Source organism: Aethalodelphis obliquidens, unplaced genomic scaffold (assembly GCF_003676395.1).
Source record: "Aethalodelphis obliquidens isolate GAN/ISIS:26980383/991018 unplaced genomic scaffold, ASM367639v1 scaffold3, whole genome shotgun sequence".
NCBI lineage: Eukaryota > Metazoa > Chordata > Mammalia > Artiodactyla > Delphinidae > Aethalodelphis > Aethalodelphis obliquidens.
The window spans coordinates 43,534,798-43,559,066 of record NW_020837947.1 but is presented as its reverse complement, the minus strand read 5'-3'; the positions used below and the strand labels follow the sequence as shown (position 1 = coordinate 43,559,066).

Sequence of the window (24,269 nt, the reverse complement as noted above, 5' to 3'; positions counted from 1 at the left end):
TTATAGGACTAGCTAAACTAAATTCCTCTTTTTTCCTTTTATTAAGTCTTTAGCTTACTTTGGAGATATTCTTGCAGACTTCCATGTCTCATCAACTCTGTAATAATATAAATAGGATCTTCTAAAGTGCAAACAGCATAAAGCTGGATAAGCTTTGGATGTCTTAGGTTCTTCATTATCTGTGCCTCCCTCAGGAAGTCATTTGGATTCATTGAACCTGAAACAAGAAGAGGAGAAATCACTTTATGTTACTGAGGCATTCCTATCCTCACAGAAGCCTGGTGGGAATCACCAAGATTGCTTCCTGCCTCTCAGTAAAGTAAGAGCATGAGTGTCACAAATCTTCAGATTTATCAAGGAAGAGAATCAGTTCAACCAGGGCAACCTAATAACTGATGTGTTGGCGCATCAGGGCTGTGCAGCTTATGTATTATGACCTGTAGGTGAAGAGAGGTTGATTCAGGTCCATGTGAAAAATGAAGGAAAAGGAAACACTGACAGTCTAGTTGATAAAACAAGGCAGGCATCTTAGGAACACAAAGAGAAGACATTCTATTAACATGAACACTGGAAGACACTGAATGTTTGATTATTGCAGTGAGTTTTTCTGTCCAGGATGCAGAGAAGATTAATAGTTGCCCTGTCCTTGGTACCCACTGTGGGAAGAGCTGGATAACGTTTCTAAAAAGCAATGATATTCTGCCATATTTATGTCTTTAATTCTGCAAGGACATATATCCATAGTGTAGGCCCAGTAGAAAACATTCAAGGGCCACTCCCAAAACTTAGTGTTTTTTTCCTCCTCTTGAAGCTGATATTCAACATTTTCTCCTGTATTAATATCTCCACAGTTGGTTTTAATAGCTTGACCAAATGTTAAGGGAGATATTGGAGCCTATTCTGAAGACTCATCTACAATTAAATTGCACTTAAATGGCTCAACTCTGACTCACCATGCAAAGTGCCAAGAATCAACAGTTAATGTCAAATAAAACCTAAGAGAAAGAAGAATACCTGGAGTTACCTTTCATTAGTCATTTAAAGATCTTTTATTTCTTTTAGGATATGATGTTTCAGAGCCATTGTTGTAACTGAAGGAATACTGTCGTTTCACATCTCAGTATTCACTATGGATAGTGCAAATATCATTTTCACTGATGCTTAAAGAGTCTGTTTCGTTCCTCATTCTCTCAGATAGAAGACTTCACAGCTAATATTTGAACCCCAGGTATGGATAAGCTTTGGCATTCCAAGCTAACACTCTGACTGTTTATTAATATGCAGTTAGAAAGAGTTACATGTGACCTGCAGATCATTTCACATAAAGCATTTAGGCAATCTATCCTTTGGTATGCCTTTTGAGAGTCTAGAAGTTCACTACCCAGGCTCGAACAAATCCTAGCTCACTGTGTGATCTTGAACAAGTTACCAAATGTCTCTGAACTTCAGTTTCTTCATCTCTAAAACATGGTTAATAATCCTACTGACATAAAATCATTGTCAGGATAATAGCATTGTCTGGTACATATGTGTTTAATGAGTGTTGACTATATTTGTATTATTATTAAAAATAGGCATATTCTTAGGAAAACCAGACAGATCAACTGTAAGCATTTCTTCACAGGCTGAGGGGAAGAGGCAAGGACTTACAGAGGGAGAATGGGGGGAAATGGCCTATTCTGTTCTCCATCAATTTTTGCTGAGCTCCCTCACTTCCATCTGCTCCACATAATCAAATAGGATTAAAGTCTTGAATCACTGTGGCAAAATGGAGCTAAGAATAAAAGAGGCATCCAAACCATAATAAAGGACCTCTTTTGGTTATTATAATTAGTTTGGCCTATGGTTAGTTACCGATATAGTAGGATCATTCCCCCACCCCCAAACAATCTGATTGATGTTTCCAGTGATAGCAGCAATTATGATCTCCATTCAGACGATTTATCTACAATATGTTTCTATGTTGATGCTTTGGGTAGCCGTCAGATTCATGGAATGCAGGACACTTAAATCATTGCCAGATCACACCATCCGCTAGAGCTGAAACCATGGTACGTCAGGAGCCTCTGCAGGGGAAGCCTGCTCAGAGCACTCCTTGGCTACGCTGGTTACAGCTGACCAGCTGCACAGCAAAAGAGACCCAATCTCAACTCAGCTAGTAATGCAACATTAAATATTAATTTTTGCCTGTCAGAGCTACTGTGGGAGTTGATTTCAGGCTCGTCTTTATTGCGCGGTAGTCTGCTAAGCAATAAATAGCTGAGAAGATTGATTAATGGCCCCAGTGAAGTGAAGACATTTAAGCAATCACCAAAGCTGTTTGCTGCTATTACACTGTAAATCAATAATAATTATTCCTCTTGGAAAGAAAACTATCATGGCGCTATTTTTTAATATAAGAAATCTGAGTTTTTGTTCTCTTTTGACCTCCAAAAGGCCTTCCTTAGAGAGCAGTGTTAGGATGGATAGCTAGCTGCTTCTTTTTTGGAAAAAAGTGATCAGATTGGACAATAAAGTTTAGTCTCAGTTGTTAATAAGATTAGGATTCAAAATCATAATCATACCTGCAGTAATTCTGAAAATCTCAGGTGCTGGGATAGATCACTGTGGTCACTACAGAAAGTGATTATAACCCTCGCTTGGTGCCCACACTGGCTGTCCCATGACCTCTTGGACATTTACAGTGGCAAGTTGAGCTTATAAGTATCAACATACGCCATTTAACCTTTGCCATTCTTGTTCTCGTACCTGGTTTTAATGTTTTTACTGCTACCGGAGTGGTATTGTTCCATAGGCCCTCCCACACTTCGCCGAACTGACCAGATCCTAATCTCTTCAGAAGTTGTATGGAGCTGCGGTCGATCTCCCATTGGTCCACGGTTTTATATGACAAATCAAAGGGAGCTGGGACTTGTATCTGCTTCACAGAATAATTAGAATACTCGTAAGAAAAAAGTTATATTCAACAATTTTTTGGTTGAAAATAACAGTCTAGGTACTTTTAAAAAGAGACGTCATTTTTAGAAACAAAATATTGTAAATTTTATTCTAATTACTTTTAAATGGAAAGCAATTGTGGTAGAATCTGTATCTTTGCCTCTTCCAGCTGATCTCCCAAATCCTGCTAAGTTGGGCACCTTGCTGTCCATCTGTCCCACATGACACCCAAATACCACCCTCTCACCTATGTGGTGGGAGTTCTCTTTGCCTCCTTGCCTACATAAATCAAGTTTGAAGGCTAAACTGAAGTTCCATCTCATCCACAATTATCTCCCCAACTCTTTGGCCTATAGCATTTACCACATGTATCACAAAATTTCTCATAATTAATTTCATCTTTTTTCAAATTCATTTACTTATTTGTTCACTCATTTACTCATTTATTTAATAAATAAATATTTTTCAAGCACCAACTAGGTTCCATTCTGTAAACAAAATAGGCAAGGTCTCTGCTCTCCTAGAGTGCATAGTCTAGTTTGTCATCTGCCTTTAGAAATTTATCTTATCTCCTCCACTAAGTCATCAGTATCTTGAGTGCACAGAAGGTCACCTATGCTTTGTAAACCCTTTTCCCTACCAGAATTCAACAATGTTGGTTAAACTAAGAATTTTTAAGTCATATCTTTCTATCAGTTGAACTATTTCTTAGCATAAGCTTAGATACTCTTGTGAGGTCATTCCTGTACCATCTAAGATGTACATACTTATACCAAAATTGCCTATTCACGTCTCAGGATTTAGCTCATAAATTCCCTGCATACGGGACAGAATTCTTCAGCTTCTACTTGTCTGTAGAATTCTAATCAGGCATCACAAGGAAGCTTTCACTGGTCATCCAGGTATAAACCACAGGGTTGGCTATACCACTGACAGTACATGAGACCTGAACTCTGATGTGGAGCTGAAGGCTTGCCCCACTGAGGTGTATGACCACTACTTAACTTTAAACACATTTAGGTAAAACATGCAAACAACAGAATTTAATGATAGATATAGATTAATTCTATAAATGTTACCTCCTCCCACTAAACAGCCAGGCCAAACAATCAAACTATTAGAACGGTTAAATGATATCTATATGCAGACAACCAGATAATGAACCTGGTCATTTCATGTTAATAATCTTGAATACAGATCATCTAAGTAAGAATTGTATTCCAGAATTTTCTTTCCCTCCAGCCATATCATTAAATGCTGCAATAACAAGATACCAGATTAGTTTCTTAGTGCAAAGAATGAATATTTTCTGTGTTCAGTGGTTGCTTGAGGTCGGGACTTGGCAAACTTCTTCTGAAAAGAATGAGACGGTAAATATTTTAGGCTTTGTGAGCCATATAGTCTCTGTTTCAACTATTAAACTCTGCTATTATAGCAAAAAAGCAACGACAATCTGTAAATGAATGAGCATGTCTATGCTCCAATAAAGCTTATTTATAAAAATAAGTGTGGGGCCATATTGGCTCAGGGGTCACAGCTTGCCTATCCATGACTTGGGTATTCAATGACCTTTTTTTCTGAGCTGACATATCACATGACAAATAACTCCAACACCTGAGGGAAATAAAATTAACTTCAAAAATAAAGGAACACAGCTTGAAAGCATTTCACCTTTAAGCATGGTTTTTCCAGCTGGACACACAGGCCATCGCTTGTCTTGGTGTAGTGACTCACGAATTCATTCAGTGTCGAAAAGGTTCTTCTCCGGGTAAGGAAAAAGCCCCCTTCATCCAGTCTTCTGATTCTGTAGTGTTTCACAACCCCATTGTCTAAAACTGGAACCCAAAATAAGTCCTTTTAATAAACTTCTTGCCAAAGCAAAGGAGATTTGCTTATTTTGTGACGATAGTTTCAATGCATGGAATAAAATCTTAACAGATTCTATTTATTTCTCAACTTTGTTTCAGAAAAGACTTCAGGAAGCTTATAAAGGACATACAGCAGACTAAAAAGGAAAAAAGAATGTGGAATCATATTTTAAAGGAAATATAAAAATAAAAGAGTACAGTTAGTACCAAAAATAAACTTTGATTTGAGGCCTAGTATACTTGTTTAAAACAAGCTATAAAATGGACTCTGTCATTCTAGCAATGTAAAGAAGGAAACAGTTTCAGAAACCACAGTGTTCATAAGATAAAATCACAAAAGATGTTTAGAAACAGTTCTTTCTGGTACAGAGACAAAGGAGAATTTCCTCCCATGAAATTCTATAACATGGACACTAAAATAAAATAAACAGTGTTCTCAGAAAGCAAAATCTATGTGTAGATATAGATATAAATACAGGTAGAGATGAAGAGAGGGAGAGAGGGAGGAAGGGAGAGAGAAATATTATTGAGCCTTAAAAAAGGAAGGAAATCCTGTCATTTGCAACAACATGGATGAATCTTGAGGCTATTGTGCTAAGTGAGATAAGACAGAGGAAGACAAATACTGTGTAGTATCACTTATATGTGGAATTTAAAAAAAAAAAAATTAAACTCATAGAAACAGTAGAAAAATTGTTGCCTGGGAATGGGGTTGGGGAGAGCAGGATAAGGGAGAAGTTGGTAAAAGGGCATAAAACTTCAGCTATAAGATGAGTAAGTTCTAAGCATCTAGTATATAACATGGTGACTAAAGTTGATAACACTGTATGATATAGTTGAAATTTGCTAAGAGAGTAAAACTTACATGGTCTCACCAAAAACGGAGAGAAATATGTGAGGTGATAGATATGTTAATTAACTCGATGTGGGAAGGCGGAATCCTTTCACAATGTATATATATTTCAAATCATCATCAAATCATCAAAATGTTGTACATTTTAAATACCTTTTTATTTTATTTGTCAATTATACCTCAATAAAACTGAAAAAAAGCATTTCATCTGCATACAGGAGAATATTTTTTTTCGGTTCTTTATAATAAAATGCAGAGAACAGGCAAACATTTAGCTCCTCCAAAAGTAATATAAGGTTCTTAAATTACAATTTTTTAAGTGTCTGGAACACATCGTTGTACTCTCTGATCTGTCAAATTACCATTCCCACTGACTATAACTCTTGGGGCAATGTTAATTGCCTTATATAATCATCACCAAAAAGAAGGGCTTTATTAGGATACAGAGCTAAGCTCATTACAGATTCCATTTATGGATTAAAAGGCTAACAAACAAAATCAAAGAGAGATGTAAACAATATTAGCCCCAATTCATTTCTCCACAAAGTAATAAAAATATTAGAAGTAGAAAGGTAGCTAAGTATAAATTATACCTGCAATTTATATAAATTGTTGGCCTGAAAATTCGTTTGCCATTTATCAAAAAGAAAAGTGCATAAAGTATGACTGAGGTGTCTAGCAAGCCAACAGATCTATAATTGGAAACGATGGGAAGCAATAAAAAAATTCTCCTTTTTTAATCAAGATGGACCATATCTGGTTCCAAACTGAAGTGGACTACATGGAAATTAAACTTAGGAATTCCCTTTTAATGCATCACAAAAGACTTAATGATTTCTAAGCTAGAAACTAAAGTCAATAGACGACTGAAAGGTTAAAATACTCTTTGTGATTTTCTTAATAAGGGATGCAAATCCCAATGATTAATATGGCTTTGGCAATTGCCATTGATCATAAAGAAAGCCTAAATAAATGTTTGCCAACTATTTGTAGATAAAGGTCTAAACTCTCAACTGTAAAAACCAATACTTTCAATACATCTGGAGTTGTCAAGCACAATAAAGGTAATTTTGTTTAATAGAAAAAAGCTATAGACAGGAAGATGGGAGACCCAGGTTACAATTTAACTAGTATGTGACCAAAACATGGCAATGTCACTGGGCCTCCATTTCTTCATCATTAAAAGAGCAGGCTTTAAGAAAACTCCAAATTTCCATATGTTTCCACTCTAATGTTCCAACATTTCTAATGGCTGTTGCTTTCTCTCTCTGAATTCTCATTTCTTTCTGTAGTGCTTTCAGAAAACTACAAATTGTGAAAACTACACATTACCAAAAAAAAAGTAATTCTCACCTTGGAGTCTTGAACACCACTTGAATGCTTTTTCTATGAATTTTCTAGTAGCCAGCCCCTCTTCAGGTCTCAATTCATATCCTCAGAATCAGCCTTCCCCATCACCCTGTTGCATGTACTCCTCCCAGCTCCTTTCTATCACATTACCCAGTTTAATTGTGATGGTGGATTTATCTCAGTGGAGGCGGCTCTGTGAAGGGCAGGGACTCTGTGTCTTGAACTAATACCTACTCAGAGCCTGACACAGAGTAACAACTAACATAAACATCTGCTAGATGAATGAATGATGTCACTAACTCTTGGATTTGAAGAGAAATGTAAGCTTCTGAAATGTCTGCTGCAAAATTAAACAGGTAATTATACAAATACTTTTAAGTCAAGTCTTCCCTGGAATTTTATTTTTAAATAGAGGAAGACAAACTTAGCCCCAGCATATAAATACTATTAGAGGACAGTCATTCATGTTTATATCTAATTTCTTGAGCTTTGCAACATAACACAGGAATAAGTACTCCATCTCTGACCAGCATCATAGATTACTTATATGCAGTTCATTTAAGTTTTCAGTCTAGCCAAGACTGAAATATATATATATATATATATATATATATATATAAAATTTTAAAATTAGATCACAGAAGCTACATCAGGGAAGTTCAATACACCATAGTCAGGATGAAGGCACTTTTAATATTGTATTCCTGAGTAATCAAATCCAAAATAAGTGGGTTTTTTAAAGTGATTTAAATTTGATATTAGTGAGTCCACACATTTGCAAACTGTCATTCTTAATAAAGATTGAATTCAGAAGGTCTCAGAACTAAGGAGAAATGAATTTTCTATTCCTTTTCTGGTTTGCTTTGATCTTTATTATTGAACCAAACCTATTCCAAATTCTACAGGCTATAAGTGAATGATAATGCTTGTGCTATTCTTATTGTGAATTACTGTGAGTTCAGATTAGTTAAGCATTTTAGTAGTTTAACTGCAAAACATGTAAACGTTATATAAAATATAATGGAATCATCCCTCAACAAACTCAGTAGCATCACAGTTGAATGAATTGAGCTACTGAAAGCCAGGCATCCTGAGTTTACATCTTGACTCTCATTGATGCTGTTTGACCTAGGGGAGAATGTTTCACCTGTCAACTGCTTAATCTACCAGAACACGTCCAAGAATTAGGATATATTGCAGAGATGCAGGTAAGTATGTATGAGGAATACAATAAAGGTTTGTTGAACATTGAAAGAATTCAGCTATTTCTGCCCATGACCTTCTATAAGGACCATGGCACTGGTCACCTGATTATTTGACCACCTTCACGTCCAGGGTAACTGATTCTGCAGGAATACATGTGATATAGATGGAGTCTTATGATTTCAGTCCTAAATGCCAGGCCCAAATGAATTTAGAAGGAGTTGGTGGCAGACGTAGAAGCCCAGCTTTCTCCTAATGGTGAGATCTTATCGCATAGTCTCTGATGATAGAAAAGAGTTTGTCTACCACACACAAAGGTGTGAGATGTCATCAAAAAACACTTTCAAAGAGCTTTTTTCCTCAATTTACCACACGACTAACATATTATTCAGAACATAGTAAATAATTATAATATTCCAAAATTAAGTTTTTAAAAGACAGACCCTCCAGAAATTAACTAAAGTTAATTTTAGTACAATATAAACATTAAGTTAGAGGCTATGTCTGCAAAACATGAGACAACCTACTAGGCTTAGTGAAAGATATCAGTATAACATGTAGTTTGGCATTTTACAGATAAACAAATGATTGAGCAGATTTTCATTTTTCAGCTAGTCTTCTGGCATCATCTGGGCACAGCCTTATTCTTACTGACTGAAAATAATCTGTTCCCATTCTGGGTAAAACAATATGACTTAGATGATTAAGCAAAGGATTGAAAATCAAGAACTCACTGCCCTAATCTAATTCTCCCAGTGATTTGTTCTTTGACCTTTGGCAAGGAATTTCATTTCAGTTTCCTTATCTAGAAAATGAAAATAATGATCTTATCTATATACTCTCACAGGGATAGTTTGAGTGCCATTATTCACAAAGGATGATAGACATTTCTAAATGTGCAATGTGTGAGTACTATACTAGAATATCAGTATTATCAAATAGCATTGTCAACAAGAGAGCCACGTCCAAAGTAAAAGTTTCCACTCTTTGCACAATAAAGGCTACATGACATAGTGGCTACCAAACATATTAAGTGAAGAAACTGCCATTAATTCTGTGTGAGAGAACTCCTACATATGTAAACTCCTGTTTATTTGATTTCTCTTTGGAAGGGTGGTTTGTACTTTTCAAAACTATTATAATCATGATAACACCTCCTATACCATTGCTTTAGAAATCATGTTAAGATAGTTCTATACCAGTAAGTAAATAACATTAAATTGAGTTATTACACTGTATCCCCCATTAAAACAGAATCTAACACACACACCCATTTTACACTGTGTTTTGTTCTACAGCAAACAGAATAGAATTCCTGTATGAGTAGTTTTGAAAGAAGAAATTACACCTGTCTCAAAATATTAAAGTGGTATCATGTGGAAGACTTGTTCTTTTCTGATGAAAAAAAATCCACTAAACCAAAAGGAACAAACAGATTTGACTCTCTTCATGCATAAAACTCAATTACTGGGTCCCCAAGGTCATCTGTCTCCCAGCCAGGCATATTCAGTGTGCTGTGGACATCAGTCAGTAAGTTTGACTACTAAGCTGCTAGGTTAAGAGAAGACTCATTAAGAGAATGTCTACATTAGGTGACTCAAAAAACTTAAAAAATCTATTTGAAGATACATCTGATAGCTCTCATGTCCTGAGGTCTTCAGCATTGTTACTGGTCCAGTAGACCGGCTGAGGTACTTTTATAGTCAAAGACAACATAATCAACTACCCTTACGTGCAAAAATCAACTATCTCTTCCATATTATATAGCATGGAAATCCATGAGCTTGAACCTCATATCTGTCCAAATACTTAGGATATGTTTGAGAAAACTGTTGGTCTTATCCTCAAGACCCCTATGGTCTAACTCCTTATTAAAACAGGCCAAACCCCAATCAAAGCTGGCTCTTAAATTTTCAGAACAAAATGTCAGTTTTGCTGTTTATACATATGATATCTTATGAAGATGAGTATCACTTTAATTAATACATAATTATAACATTCAATATTTTCTCATATAATCAAAAAGCATCTACCACAGTTTTACATAAAAATAGCATTTGCAGCATCTGCTATTGCACAGAAAGTCTCTAGGAAACAACTTGACTCTTTATTCCTCTTGGGACTCTTAACTTCTCATTCAGTATTATATCTGCAATAAATCATCAGGAATTTACATCCGTGGATTATATTATCTCAGTTTCCTACAGAAAGTCTTTCACTGGATTAAGATTTAATGTGACATGAAAGCCAGTGCTTCTACTTTTCAAAACTTACCCTAAGGAAATAATCCAAGTATTTACACGCATTCATTTAGTTATATATCTGCTTTGTTCCAGAAAGATCCAAAGGCTTGCATAAATTATCAAAATAAAATGAAATTTAAGATAAGTGGACAAAAAGGAAAGGAAAGGACGATGACTCCAGGAACAAGGCTGGTATGCTTTATGTAAGGTATTCTTTAGATTTCCGTCCATGTTTGCTAGATGTGGACCAAAGATTTGGCTCTCCACATTTTTGACAGCTCAAAACCATGAGAGAAACTCATTCAGTTACCTGATTCCCTGAATAAAATATTAATAAACTGTTATTCAAAAAAAAACCCAAAACACTATTGCTGGTACTGAAATGAGAGAGAAACTTCTCACATAGGTCTTCATAAAACACACACACACACACACACACACACACACACACAGAGAAAATGTAATAAGCAATATCATCATCAAGATTCTTAATAGTAAATACACTAACACATTGCAAAGGGCTGGTTCTTATAATGTCCACTAACGTGGGCCCATTTCCAACATGAAATTCAATGAAAACATTTGTATAGGAAACTAACTGCTGTTCATCAGCCAAAACAGGGAAAGCAATACATATAAGAATGTTCACTGCAGCATTTTTACAGCATTAAATGACTGGAAAATTGTAGCAAATCTGAAAATTAAGAGTTAAAACTATAATCATAAAAATTATGTAGTAACAAGAAAAAAATAGATAATGTGTTAAGTGAAATAAAATGTGTTAAGTGAAATAATTGGGATACAGAATTAAAAGAATAGTATTATTTTAAACATAAGGATACATCCGGCTGCTCACACATCCTGGAGCCCTTTCCTGCTGAAGGAACCCAGCTGAGGTTCCTTGTGAAAACCATAATTGCATGAGGGCCAAGATGATTCAATTTGCCAACATGGTAACAGCTGAGTTAGATTGGCAGATTTGTGAGTATTTTACTCTGTTTTCCCAAACCAACTGTAATGAAGGTATAGTGAATTTAAAATAAAAATATATACATAATGCTTCCCACTTTGTTAGAGAGGCAACATAAGAATTAACTACCTAAGACAATGTCCACATATACGTCTCAAGACACTGACTATAATGATACTTGATATTCTTTATATAAAGACCCCCATGAACTCATTTCTCTTTGAACTTAACGCTTAAAATATAGTGCATCTCTTTTTACATAACCCAGTGAGAAGCACAATATGGTTCCCTTTCTGCCTCAACTGCCAGAGAACTCCCAGCTAAACTGATTTCTAAACTGTGATACTTTTCTCCCATTTGAGGCTCAGCAAGATCTATTTCTCTGTTGTTTTTCATTGATTTGCCTTTTTTATGTTTAGCTGTATTTTGCACTGTGTTTCAGCAACGTAAGCCAACTTAAATCCTTTCGTAGAAGTAAATAAACACATTCACAAATTTAGTGATAAATAATCAAATAAAATGGCACACCTACTAAACATAAGAAAGAATTTCTAATGAAATGAACTGTCCAACACCAGAATAGGCTGGTTCTCTGGGGTTTCTGTTCATGGGAGGTTTGATGCTCCCCTTAGAAGTTTCAAATTATAAGAGATCTCAGAAACAGCAATATGAGACTAGACAGTTTCTGCAAGTCCTACTATTCTATCAACGGAAGGTGAATACGATATATGAATGACAAGAAATTTTAAAGATGATTTAGTCTAAATTCCTCTTTTACTGATGAGTCTAGAGTTTCAAAATAAACTACTATTTGTTTGCAGGGTTGGAATCCAAGTCTAGTCTTCTAGGGTATCCTGTGAATGACAGTAGAAATAGTAGAAACCTTTAACTGTTTATTTCTTGTTTCCTGTTTTGTTTAGTTGTTTTCTTTTTTTTCAAGTAATAATTTACTAATTTCTCAGGAGAATGTTTTAGGACTTTTAGAATGCCATCTTTCCTGTCCCTATCAAACTCTTCCCAAACTCTTGGGAAGCCTTTTCTATTATGAAGGAGAACTCAGTCCCTGAATCTCTCTTCTTCTCTGCACCCCATTTCGGTAATGAGGAGACATGCTAAACAGAGCGAACATGAAAGTCCTGGAGATATGTAATGGATGATAATTGAAATACCTTGAAATCAATTTTTATCTTCTTGTGAAAATACAAAGGACCTTCTCGTGTATTAGCTAATTGATTTTCACAGCAGAATACTGTGTCCTTCCATTTTTTCATTGTTTTTACATATGCAAGACAGCTTTTGGTAATTTGCTCATTATTCCTTCACGTTTCCAAAAGCAGAGAGCTCTCATTCTTGGAAATTTCATCATATTAAATGAGGACCCTTGATATAAGATATATTCCTGTTATTTATTTCGGACAAGTATTAGGCAAAGTTTACATAAGTCTGTTTAGATTTGGTTTCATTTGTCATAACTTCCGGCCTACACAGTTCAGGTCATGTTCACGTAACACTTCATATAAAGACAAACCATCTCCTAGTCACAGGCTACACTTTGAAGGCTGGCCAGCCATCTTCCTAATGACTCTCACTAGTTCAGGGGTGAACCAGGTTAACAACCATGGGTACCCAGGATGACTCACCACTACCCCAGAAAAACAGTTCAAAGTACACGTTCCAATGCAAGGTGGGCCAACACCTCCATCTTTCTGTGAAAAAGGTAGTATTCTTGATGCATAAACATAAAAGCAACTGGATTTTTATTGAGCACCTGCCTTAAGCAAGCACCGTGCTAAGTGCTTTTTTGTGAAGTATTTTATTTCATTCTCATACCAACCCTAAGGGATATGGATATTATTTTCATCATTTTACAGAGGAGAAACTAAAGTCGAGGGAGATTAAGTACTTTTCCCCTGGATACAAAGCAGGTAAATATTCATTCTGTGAGTCAAAACCAGAGAACGAGACTCTGAATCCCACACCACATTCTTAATCCCTCCACCAACTGTCTCCTTCTATTGCCAAACAGCAAGTATTTTTAGGCAACTCTCACAAGACACTGCTCACAGCTCCGGGAGCAAGGAGGCTTATTGGTACTATTTAATCTTGAGATGAGGATAATGCTGCAGAGAAGGTCTATTTCTGCAACTGACACCTTTAAAGGGAAACACAGGTTGAACATTCCTCCATCTAACACAGTGATTCTACTTTTCTTATTCTTACTGGTTCTCAGGCTTCTCTGCCTCCATCTTCTCCTTCTATATTGGTTCTCACCTGGGCCAGCATATCAGCTCTCACAACGATTCTTAGTAATATTGCAGACATTTGGATTCTGATGACTGTACTGAATGTGTAATGACCCCCCAGTCTCTCTCTGCTACGCTGCTCACTCAACTTCCCTGCCAGCACCTCAAATGTACCAAGTCAAAATTTTAATTCACATTATCTTATTCCCCAAGTTTCCTCCCCAGCTTGAATATTCTATCTCAGTGAATGGCACTGCCACCCTGAAACCCAGACAGTGAAGCTAGAGATTTGAGGATCACACCGAATCCTCTCTCTCCCTGACTTCTCATCTCTGACCGAGCATTATATCCTGGCAGCCCGTACTTTCCACTGCCATCACCTTGTGGCGTGCCCCTTGAAGTCTCTCTTCTGGACCACTGCAGTAAGCTCACTGCAGTAAGCTCATACACTGTTTTCCCTGTGTCCTGCATCACTATCCAGCTTCCACAGTCACCAGAGTCCTCTTCTAAAACACAATCTGAATTTGTTATTCTCCTTTCTAAAGCTCTTCAAGGGCACTCCATCGCCTAAAGTTCACACGCCTTAACGGAATTCTCTCCTGCACCCTACCCTCAACGTTTAAACACTTATCTGTAGTTTCCTGAATGCACCATGGTGTTTTCTGTTTCTGTGCATTTGCACAGACTATTTACTCCAACTACGATGTCACTCTATTTACGTGCTATAGACAAGTTCATTTTTCAAGGCCCATTTCAGGCGTCTCCTCCTCCATTAAGCCCCTAGACTCAAGCAAGCAGAGCAGCTCACTTGGCCCTTCATATCCCACTGCACATCGACTTCTGCTATTGAATTCATTCACAGTATTGCTCCTGTAATTTATACTGTACCTCTCCTACTGGATTTTGAGCCCTTTGATTGCATTTACTTATATGAGACATGAGGTCAGTGAATCATTCTCTCTTGGCCTTTGCAATGGCTTGCAGTAGGTGGAGCATCATTCCCCATCCCATGAACTTAGGATGCAGCTTTGTGACTTGCTTTGGAGTGTGGGCAAACACAATATATGGCACATCCTAGCAGAAGCTTTAAAGAGTCTGAACAGTACGTCCTCCCCTTCCCCCCTCGCCCTTCCAAGGAGAGCGCCATACCCAGGCTGCAGAGTTTATTACTGTTTAATGGGAGAATCCAACTGACACTCTGATGACCTCATCTTCCCAACTGAGTTAATCTTAGCATAATATTCTGCTTCCAGATTTCTCTCAAATTTCCAATGTAAGAAAGCAATCCTCATTTCTACTCCAACCTACCATTAGTCTGTATAGAAAATTAAAGTGTGGGACTTCTCTGGTGGCGCATTGGGTAAGAATCTGTCTGCCAATGAAGGGGACACAGGTTCGATCCCTGGTCCAGGAAGATCCCACATGTCACGGAGCAACTAAGCCTGTGCGCCACAACTACTGAGCCTGCGCTCTAGAGCCCATGAACCACAACTACTGAGCCCGAGCACCACAACTACTGAAGCCCGTGCACCTAGACCCCGTGCTCCGCAACAAGAGAAGACACCACAATGAGAAAGAAGGCTGCGCACCTCAACGAAGAGTAGCCCCCACTCGTCGCAAGTAGAGAAAGCCCGTGCGTAGCAAAGAAGACCCAATGCAGCCAAAAAATAAATAAAAATTTTAAAAAAAGAAAGAAAATCAAAATGCTTTCCTTGATTTCCACTATTTGCTTAGTCTTGTAAAAACCAGAGTAACACAACAAATAAGTAGATATCTTTCCTATACGAGTGTGTCTTTTCTATTTAGTTGGCATCTCCCCTCCACTGCCAACTAGAATAGACACTTCATGAGGTCAGGGACTGTCTTGTTTACCACTATAGCCCAGCCTTCTGAATACCAACTGCACATAGTACGCATTAAATAAGTATTTGATGAATGAATGAATGAATCCCAAGTTCTTTAAGGCCTGGATCATCATTTTGTTCAGGATAATACACATAGAGATATACAGAAAATGATGCTTACTAAAATTACATGAAAATAGGAAAATAATTTTTGCTTCTTTCCTTTTATGTTTTTGCTTCCTGCATATTTTATTTCTAGCAAAACCGTTTTTAAAGCATCTGCAGGTGAAAGGGAGATAGCTATGAGAGAGGATTTAAGGAAAGTCCCTGCCCTGCTGAAACAAATAAGGAAATAAATTTAGTCTCTGCCATGCATAGGCTTTTAAGACAACAGAATACTTTCTTAAATTGTAATCCCTGTGCCAAAGCGCCTAATAGCTTAATGCAAAGCACATTTCTAAAATGCATTAGAAATGACTTCATGATAGATGCAATGCTGACAAATAGAAAGTAGCTAATATACATATATCATTTTAAATACACAGCTTAAAATTAGAGCTACTCTTTTATTAAATTGGACTGTATTTATTTCATTCACTTTTTACATTATGAACACATCTTATGTAACTTTCACTACAGAGAAACTAGATACCTGAATCATTAAGAAAAATGTAAACCCTGGTCAATTTTTTGACATTAATAAAGTAAGATTACTGCCAGTCAGATGTTTTTAATATTTTCAGTACAAGTTGCTAGAGGTATTTTAAAATTATAAACTTCTTTTCAACTAAAATCAGATATTCTTCCCCTTCCTATAAATTAATGGGTCATGAAAACAGACAATCTAAACTACTGTATTGTTTCCATGATGGCATGCTATTTCTTGATACGCCACAAGAGGGGGCACATGTTTGACTGAAAGCCCTCAGTAGCTGCAGTTGTAGAGTGGGGAGCAGAAAGCAGAAGCCAGTATGGTGTTTTGGTTTTAAAATAAAGGTACACATATAGCATTCAGCATTGCAGACAATGTCCCTGTTTGTATAAACACCATGTGAAATATTCTGGTTAAGCTTAATTTTACAATTTTTTTTCAATAACACGTATTTGCCACTTAGAGTAACAAAAAGAAATTGCTTAGATACTTTAAGAATCAGGTAACCTTGAAATATAAACGTTTATTTAGTTATTATTTCCCTGAAGTATAAAATGGACTAAATTGCTCAAGCCTGGTGGTAAGGAGGAGGAATTGGAAGGCCTGCTGGTCTCTGACTTTCATTTCCAGAGCGGAGATGTCTTAGTTTCCTGTTCAACCCAAAATTCAGCACCATGCCTCAAATGTTCTTCCTTATCTGTGCCTCCTTTTGTATTCCACTGCTCAACTCTGCTTTTAATCCTTCCCCCTTTTCCCAGTTTGAGATCATTAAATTTATATATTATCAAAGCCCAAGACCCAGAGAGAACTGGTCGGGTACCTCAGGTCTGGCAATGTCTTGCTATCCAAAAATATAACCCACATTGAATTTATCATGATCGCATTTATAATACATACAATCTAGCACCTTGTTAGTTATTAAAGCATACTGGTGGCAAGGGATGAACAATTTACAGATCTCCATTTTATTTTTTAAAGGGTTCAAAAGTGCATCACAGAAAATGATTTATTTTTAATCTAAGGAGCATCACCTGATTTTTCAAAGGAAGAAAGATTCTTAAGAATGAACATTATCTAAAGAGAAAAATAAGTTTTATGCATGCTATTTTCCACTTACTCTTACTCACTATTTGGTATAGTGTTGACTGTTGTCTCATTTCCCTGTAATGCCCTCCTTTTTTAATCCCTTTCAGAAAATAACTGTTCTCTTTTCTGGATTCTTAAAGCACTTTGCATATTAGTGCTTTATATGCATAATAATCAAGTGCATGTTATAGTGTGAACTGCTTAGTTGTTTACACAATTATGCCATATAGCAAACACAAATGAAAGTTCTATGATGAATGGGTGAATGAATGAATCAATGAATACATGAATGGTTAAAAAATAATTCAAAATATTCTTGCCAATATTGTTGAAAATTGACTTTTTATGTACAGAACCAAATGCAATGCATAATCCTTTATTGTATCAAAAAGCAAATAAATAAACAAAGGGCTAGCAAGGACATTTGGAGACATTTGAGTATGTACTCTATGGTAGATAATATTATTGCATTAGTGTGAAAATTTGGGGGGTTAATAATGGGGTTGTAATAATGTAAGAGAGGGTCCTTATTCCTGGAACATACATACTAATACTAAAGCTTTTAAAGGTGAAGTGACATAATACCTGCAACTTACATATATGTTACATATATGAGACATATATAGATATGTGAACGATGGAAAGTAAATGTCACCATGTGTTAACAACTGATGAATTTAGGTGAAAGGACATAGTTATCTTTTCAACTTTATCAATAAAGTTAGGGAGAAACAAAGACTCTATATGTTTATATTGAGTTTTGGTATTTAATGGTGTGGAATTGTTTTGTAATTTTTTTTTCCTGGATGCTCAGAGAATTTTTCCTTTATGCCTGATATTAAAGTATTTTGAAAAGATACCCTAGGTATGTATCTTCTCATTTATGCTACTTAGAACAACTAGGAGTACTTTTAATCTACAAGCACAGATTTTTTTTAACTCAGGAAAGTTTTCTTCTACTACATTTTTAGCTGTTGCTTCCATTTAATTATTCTACTAAATGTCAAAGAAATGTCTCCTGTTTTTGCATGATCTACCCTTACATATTTTCATTGATTTCTCTTCTCTCTCTAGAGAGCATCTCAAGTCTGCTCTTTACATCCCTAAAGTGACAATTTTTCTGCTTCCTATCTCCCATCTATTGCCTTTTCATGCCCCTTTTGATGCCTAATTTCATAGTTTGTGTTTTCTTGTATTTTATAGTTTCAAATCAAATGCTTTCAATTTTTTTCTTCTGTTCCTTTTAGTGAATATGTCTCAAAAAATGAGTTTTCTCTACATCTTCAGGTTATTGTTTATCATCTATTATACAATTATTTTTTCCCAAATCATGTTTGAGAGAAGAAATGGTTCTATGATCAAGTAATTTGGAAAACTCTGGGTTGAAAAGCTAACTTTCTTGGCTGTAGGACTTCTGAGACTTTAATGTGCTTTTGTTGAGTCAGGGCAGAGAAGATATAATATGAGGTGTTCTTCAAATGTTTTTAACTCCTGAACCCTCTGTCTTATGGAATGCTTTTGACTTTCCAAAGAATTCCTGTTCTAGAACATAAGTTGGAAAATTTTGTTATTGAGCATCCAGAATCTCATGACTTTTGTTTTTATTATACTCATCCTTGAATGCAAAGAAATTTGATGCTCAGGAGAAAAACATATGCAACTGGTCCTCCTTTCCATCCACTTAGATGAGTGTACATTTCCTTCTCTTAGCACACGCACAGCAGGGCTGCTAACACACCAAGCCTCTAACCATACTTCCGATGTCTAGCAAATGTTCAGCTCCTGTGGCTTTGCTGGAGGAATGGTGGATATTCTCCTACTCACTTGGCATGCCTGCCATAAGAAATAGAATCCAGTCCTTTGTAATTGCTATGGACTGAATGTTTTCCCTTCAAATTCATATGTTGAAGCCCTAATCTCCCATGTGATGGCATTAAGAGGTGGGTCTTTGGGAGGTAATTAAGATGAGGTCATGGGGGTGAAATCCTCATCATGGGATTAGTGCCCTTATAAGAAGAGAAAGAGACCAGAGCGCTCTTTCTCTCTCTCTCTCTGCCATGTGAGGATACAACAAGAAGGCAGATCAGGAAGAGAGCCCTCACCGATATCAAATCTGCTGGCACCTTGATCTAGGACTTGCAGACTCCAGAACTGTGAGAAATAAATATTTGTTGTTTAAGCCACCCAGTCTGTGGCATTTTGTTATAGCAGCCCAAACTAAGGTAGCAATGCTGAGTTGTTTGTTTAACCAGAAGAATGTATGAAAAACACAATCACAGGAGAACAGAGTTCTTATTTCCTTCTTTCTTTAAGGTTAACGTCACCTAATTTGCAACACACAGTCATCATCTGTCATCTTCTGCCCTTATAACATTTACTGTGCTGGAAGCTTCTGTTCCACTTGGATGTAGAAAAGGCAGGGTTGGGGGAGGCTATGCACAGATGCCCAGGGAAGACCAAAATCACTAAGTCGGTTCTAAAACAGTGGTTGCCTGGTTTCCTGGTATCTGCATGTCCTGCCTCTCTAAGATAGGGGCACACACTGAGCAGGGGTCAAAGTATCCTCGCACCTTCTTTATGACTAGCCCTGACGGATGCAAAAGTCAAAGTCTGCTCCTATATGTCAGTTCACCTGTATTCACACTGAAGTTGGGAGAATATTTACCTAGAGTCTAACAAATCATTGATTGATAGACTCAGTTTACAGGGCTACTCTGATTCTGTATCTCTTATGTATATTCTTGAATTTCTATTCAAGGGGATGCTAACTTAAATGACTGTTAGCTAGCTGCTATCTTCATTTGAAGTACAACATTGGACAAAATGTAAATAAAGGATCAATTTAATTTGGCAGCCAATAAAATGAAAAAAAATAAGAGAATGGAATATGTCATGAAGTATGAAAAGGTAGCAATTTCACCAACCTCCACATGACTTATCAACTTCTCATTTATTTAATATCTGGAATTGATTACTATAAAGTTACATTCAAAGGGCAATAATATGCATCAGTTCTTTGTTGTGCTTGCCTCCAAATAGCTCAAACTACTCATACAGAAAAGATATTTTTAATAAACAAAATAAGGTAAGCAGAAGAGAAGAGAAAACTTAGATGAGTCAACATGTGGTGTTCACAGAGAAGCAAAAGAAAAAACAATGCAAGCACCCTAAAGAATACTGCAACTTCTAGAAATGCTAGCCATGGATTTTCAATAAAATAGAAGATTTCTCCATGAGCAGTGCCCTAGAGAAAAAAGTTCTTTGCCTGTGCATCTGTGTGTGTATGTTTGTGTACACACACAAACACAGATATATGTACTACATAATAAAATGTTAATTTAACTTTATAGAGTATTTAAAACATCTGAATATAATTTATCAGTAGTAACATTAAGAAAAGGCAGCATATATGATAACTGACCCAAAAAGCCACTTGCTATTATAGGCAATGATATTTGTAATTAAGTTGAACACAACTAAATTATGACTTTAATTAAAAGGCATTATCTAAGATGGCACCGACATGTTTAAAATTCAATACATTTTATATGAGGTACTGGAGTTATTAACAAAAATTTCTTTCTGCAGCTTGTGTATTTTTTAAAAAGCAAAACATCATCTCTAACCAATATCAAAATGCTCCCATAATCCATAGACATTTCATTGCATAATAAATTCAAGGAGCAATTTTTTCCAACCACTTAATACTTGCCCCTCCTTGGGATATACAATTGTATTTACATCCATGGTTAATAGTAATAGAATTCCTGACACACTCTTATGGCCACTATGTCCACATTCATTTTAAATGAAGAATAAATGGAGGCTCAGAGGACTGACAATGAAACACACAGCCTTTTGCCATTGGTCAGCATCAGATTAGAATGAATCAGCAGGTCTTAAAAAAGTTTGGGAGCAATAATGGTATCTCAGTGGCTGGTGGAAAGTGAGTTTGGGTCTGAACCCTGTGCCAGGCGGAGAGAGACAGGGCCACAATGCAAGTGACATCCTTTTCCAATTTTGTCTCCTCTACAAAAGTCTTGTTACCTGGAAACAACTAACCTGTTAAGGTGAGAAATTGTCTTTCTAAAATAAGTCTGAAACACAGCAAGGAAGAGAATTATTTGTGATCTTACATGGTCCAGACTTCAGAGGTTTAAGAATATGACAATGGCCTTGCTTATCTTTGCTCTTGGTAGATGACAGGGTAAAGAGGTGAGTGTTTGAGCATCTACTGTCTTTACAAACTGTACTAGGAACTATGGAGATAGAGAAGAAGCATGAAACAGAAGCAATAAAAGTATGTTGCTTCGGCTCAAGGACTGTATAACCTAGTTTGAGAAGCACACTTTTACCTACAGTGAAAGAGTTACTCATAAATATAAAAGACTCTTTGAATATGTAAGTTCAACATGAAGGATACACACAAGGTCAACATGAACAGGTACACATCTTCCCTAATGAAGCTGCTGTTATTCTCATTACTTTTTGAATTGCCTTCAGAACTAACTGACAAGGTATGCAGAAATATTTACAAAGTTACAAGTCCATGGTTTTGCTCAGGCTAATCATCCAGATTATTCAGAAAGTGGCTTCAGATAACTCTGGTCAATTCCACGTATCAAAGCTGCACTTAATGAACATATAATTGCCCAGCTAAGGCCTTTAACATAAAGTGATATCCTTTCTGGAAAGGGAGTTCTGCCATTTGTGCAATACTTTGAACAACAGCAGTCTATTCCTTTGAAGGATAAAACATTTATTTCGTTCTAAAACTTCTAGTATATTTATTTTAAAATTAAATTATGTTGCTACAGAGACCTACCTATATTCTCAAGAACAGACTTCATAGCAATCAAAGAAGTACTATTATAAAAGTCCTGCACGTTCCATGGGACCTACATGTTCACTGTAATGGAGATGTATCACAGTGAGTTCTCAGCTCAAAATCAGCAGACACAAGTCAAAAAAGAGATAATGGCCCCTTGTATGTCCTCCTGCAATTACTTCAAACACCTCTGAACTTAATTCCTTTGGTCCCCTCTTCTCTCTTCCTGAAAGTATCTCCTCCCATGGACCTCATCTTGGCTCAATTGACCACTATCCCCCAATCACTCAAGTCAGAGATCTGCAAGTCATCCTAGATTCTGCATTCTCCCTTATTTTACCCCATTTCTGATCAACTACCAATTCCTGTTGGCTCTATCTTCTAAATATTTCTCACCTCCATGCCCTACCCTCTATTTGCCAAAACTGCCCTGGATCAAGCCATCACCTGTGGAGATAAACAAGACTCTCTAGCAAAGAGCCCCAGGAGCTCTTTCTAGATGGCATGGTAATGGGTCCACTGGGCCTGTCCCACCATCGCCCCCTATGGCCAGCAAGAAGGACTGCAGCTGAATTCAACTTCCAACAGGCCCTATGGTTCCTTTTCTACAAAAGAGAAGCTGCAATTTCGCATGGTGCCAAAGTCCAGAGGTGCTGGGCTTTTCAAACCACCCTGCAAATAGTTGATGTCCAAACTCACTTCTTAGCACCAAAGCAAAGACTGCTATCGAGAGTCCTAAGGCCATTCCCACACTTGCCCCATAAAAAAAGGAGAGCAACAGAGGGGCCGTGAGGCTTCTGGGGACAGAGGAGCATTAGTGCAGCTGGCTGAGTGTAGGTTCCCTGGCCCTACTCCGCGGAACGCTGACTGACTTCTGTCTCACACCTGTGATTTCAGACAGCAGCAAGTGATGCCTCTGTGTTTGCCCCGTCACTCCTCCCCAGACTATTATCTATAAATCTTTCATCTGTTCTGTTCTCTACTCTGTCATCAAAGGTCAGACCGAGTCACTTTCTGCCTAAAACTTCCCTCTATATTGGGACCTGTAGAAAAAGCTCCAAATTCCTCAGCATGGTATACAAGGCCCTGAACAGTCTAGTTCCAGCTTTCCTTTCCAGGCTCATTTTTGGCCATTCCTCCTCTCCTCCACCTCTGCTCCCCATCTACACACATGCGCACACACACACACACACCTGCACTGTCCTCCCCACTCCCTACCCTCCACTCTGTGCATTTGCCTTACCGGGAATAATCCTTCCCACACAGCTACCTTGTGACACTCACTGAACACAAGTGCTGCCTCCTCTGTGAAACCTTCCTAACTCCTCTCTGAGACTTGGCCCCTGCCCCCTCTTGTCTCACCAGACAGCTGTGTTATCACCCTCCTGGAGACTGGGGCCAGGGACTGTGCCTCACTCTCCTTGCTGCTCTAGACCCAGCAGAAGCCTGGCACAGACTAGGCACTCAAATATTTGTTCAAGAAATAGACAGTATATAAATAAATGATATCAGCTACTAGATGCATCACCCTGAACACTGCTGATGAACTTTTTTGCCTCATGTCCTCTGTCATTTTTCAACTACAATCTATTATCATTCGCTCTTAAAAAGCTTTCGCTGAGGATGAATCCGGAATTCCCTCTATTACTCTAGAGATTTTCCTATGCAGAGCTGCCTAAAGTAAAATTACAATGTGCAATGCAAAATCCTTTCTGAAAAAACTCGCCTGAAATTCAGTTTTATCCCTCAAGGTGTATGTTTCCGAAAGTGTACTTTAAGCAACAATATAAATGCTTATGGAATGCCAAACATCAAATTTACATTAATGGCAATAACAATAATAATTTCCTTTAAAGTAACTGACTGAAGTCAAGAAATAGCCAAACTAGTTGACATGCAGTCAGAATTTTATATTTTTCATCAGAAAAACAATTCTCTACCAATGACAAATAACAGTAAAGCCCCTAAAACTACCTGTCATGCATCTAATGAAGATGGATTCTCTGGCTACCACGTATAATACATGATATCCAAAAGCACTGCTGTAATTCACAGCTAATTAGTGTCTTGCCGTTATGAGAGGTGTCATAGCCCTAACTCTCTCCCCAACTCTCTACTCAGACCTCACAAGAGCTGACAGCCAGGCAAGGATCACAACAAGCCAATTAGCACCCACCCCAACCTTGGGCTGC

At 37.2% G+C, this 24,269-nt stretch overlaps 1 protein-coding gene across 1 annotated transcript in view; it reads right to left on the bottom strand.

Annotated features, from left to right (window-relative positions):
• The window catches only part of FRK (fyn related Src family tyrosine kinase), an 86,055-nt gene that overhangs the window by 12,359 nt on the left and 49,427 nt on the right, over positions 1 to 24,269 (bottom strand). The window contains exons 3-5 of the mRNA XM_027088202.1: positions 4,609 to 4,772; positions 2,749 to 2,917; positions 59 to 217 (exon numbers count right to left, since the gene is read on the bottom strand). Coding sequence (XP_026944003.1) covers positions 59 to 217; positions 2,749 to 2,917; positions 4,609 to 4,772 — 492 coding nt within the window. The remainder of the gene's footprint in view (positions 1 to 58; positions 218 to 2,748; positions 2,918 to 4,608; positions 4,773 to 24,269) is intronic.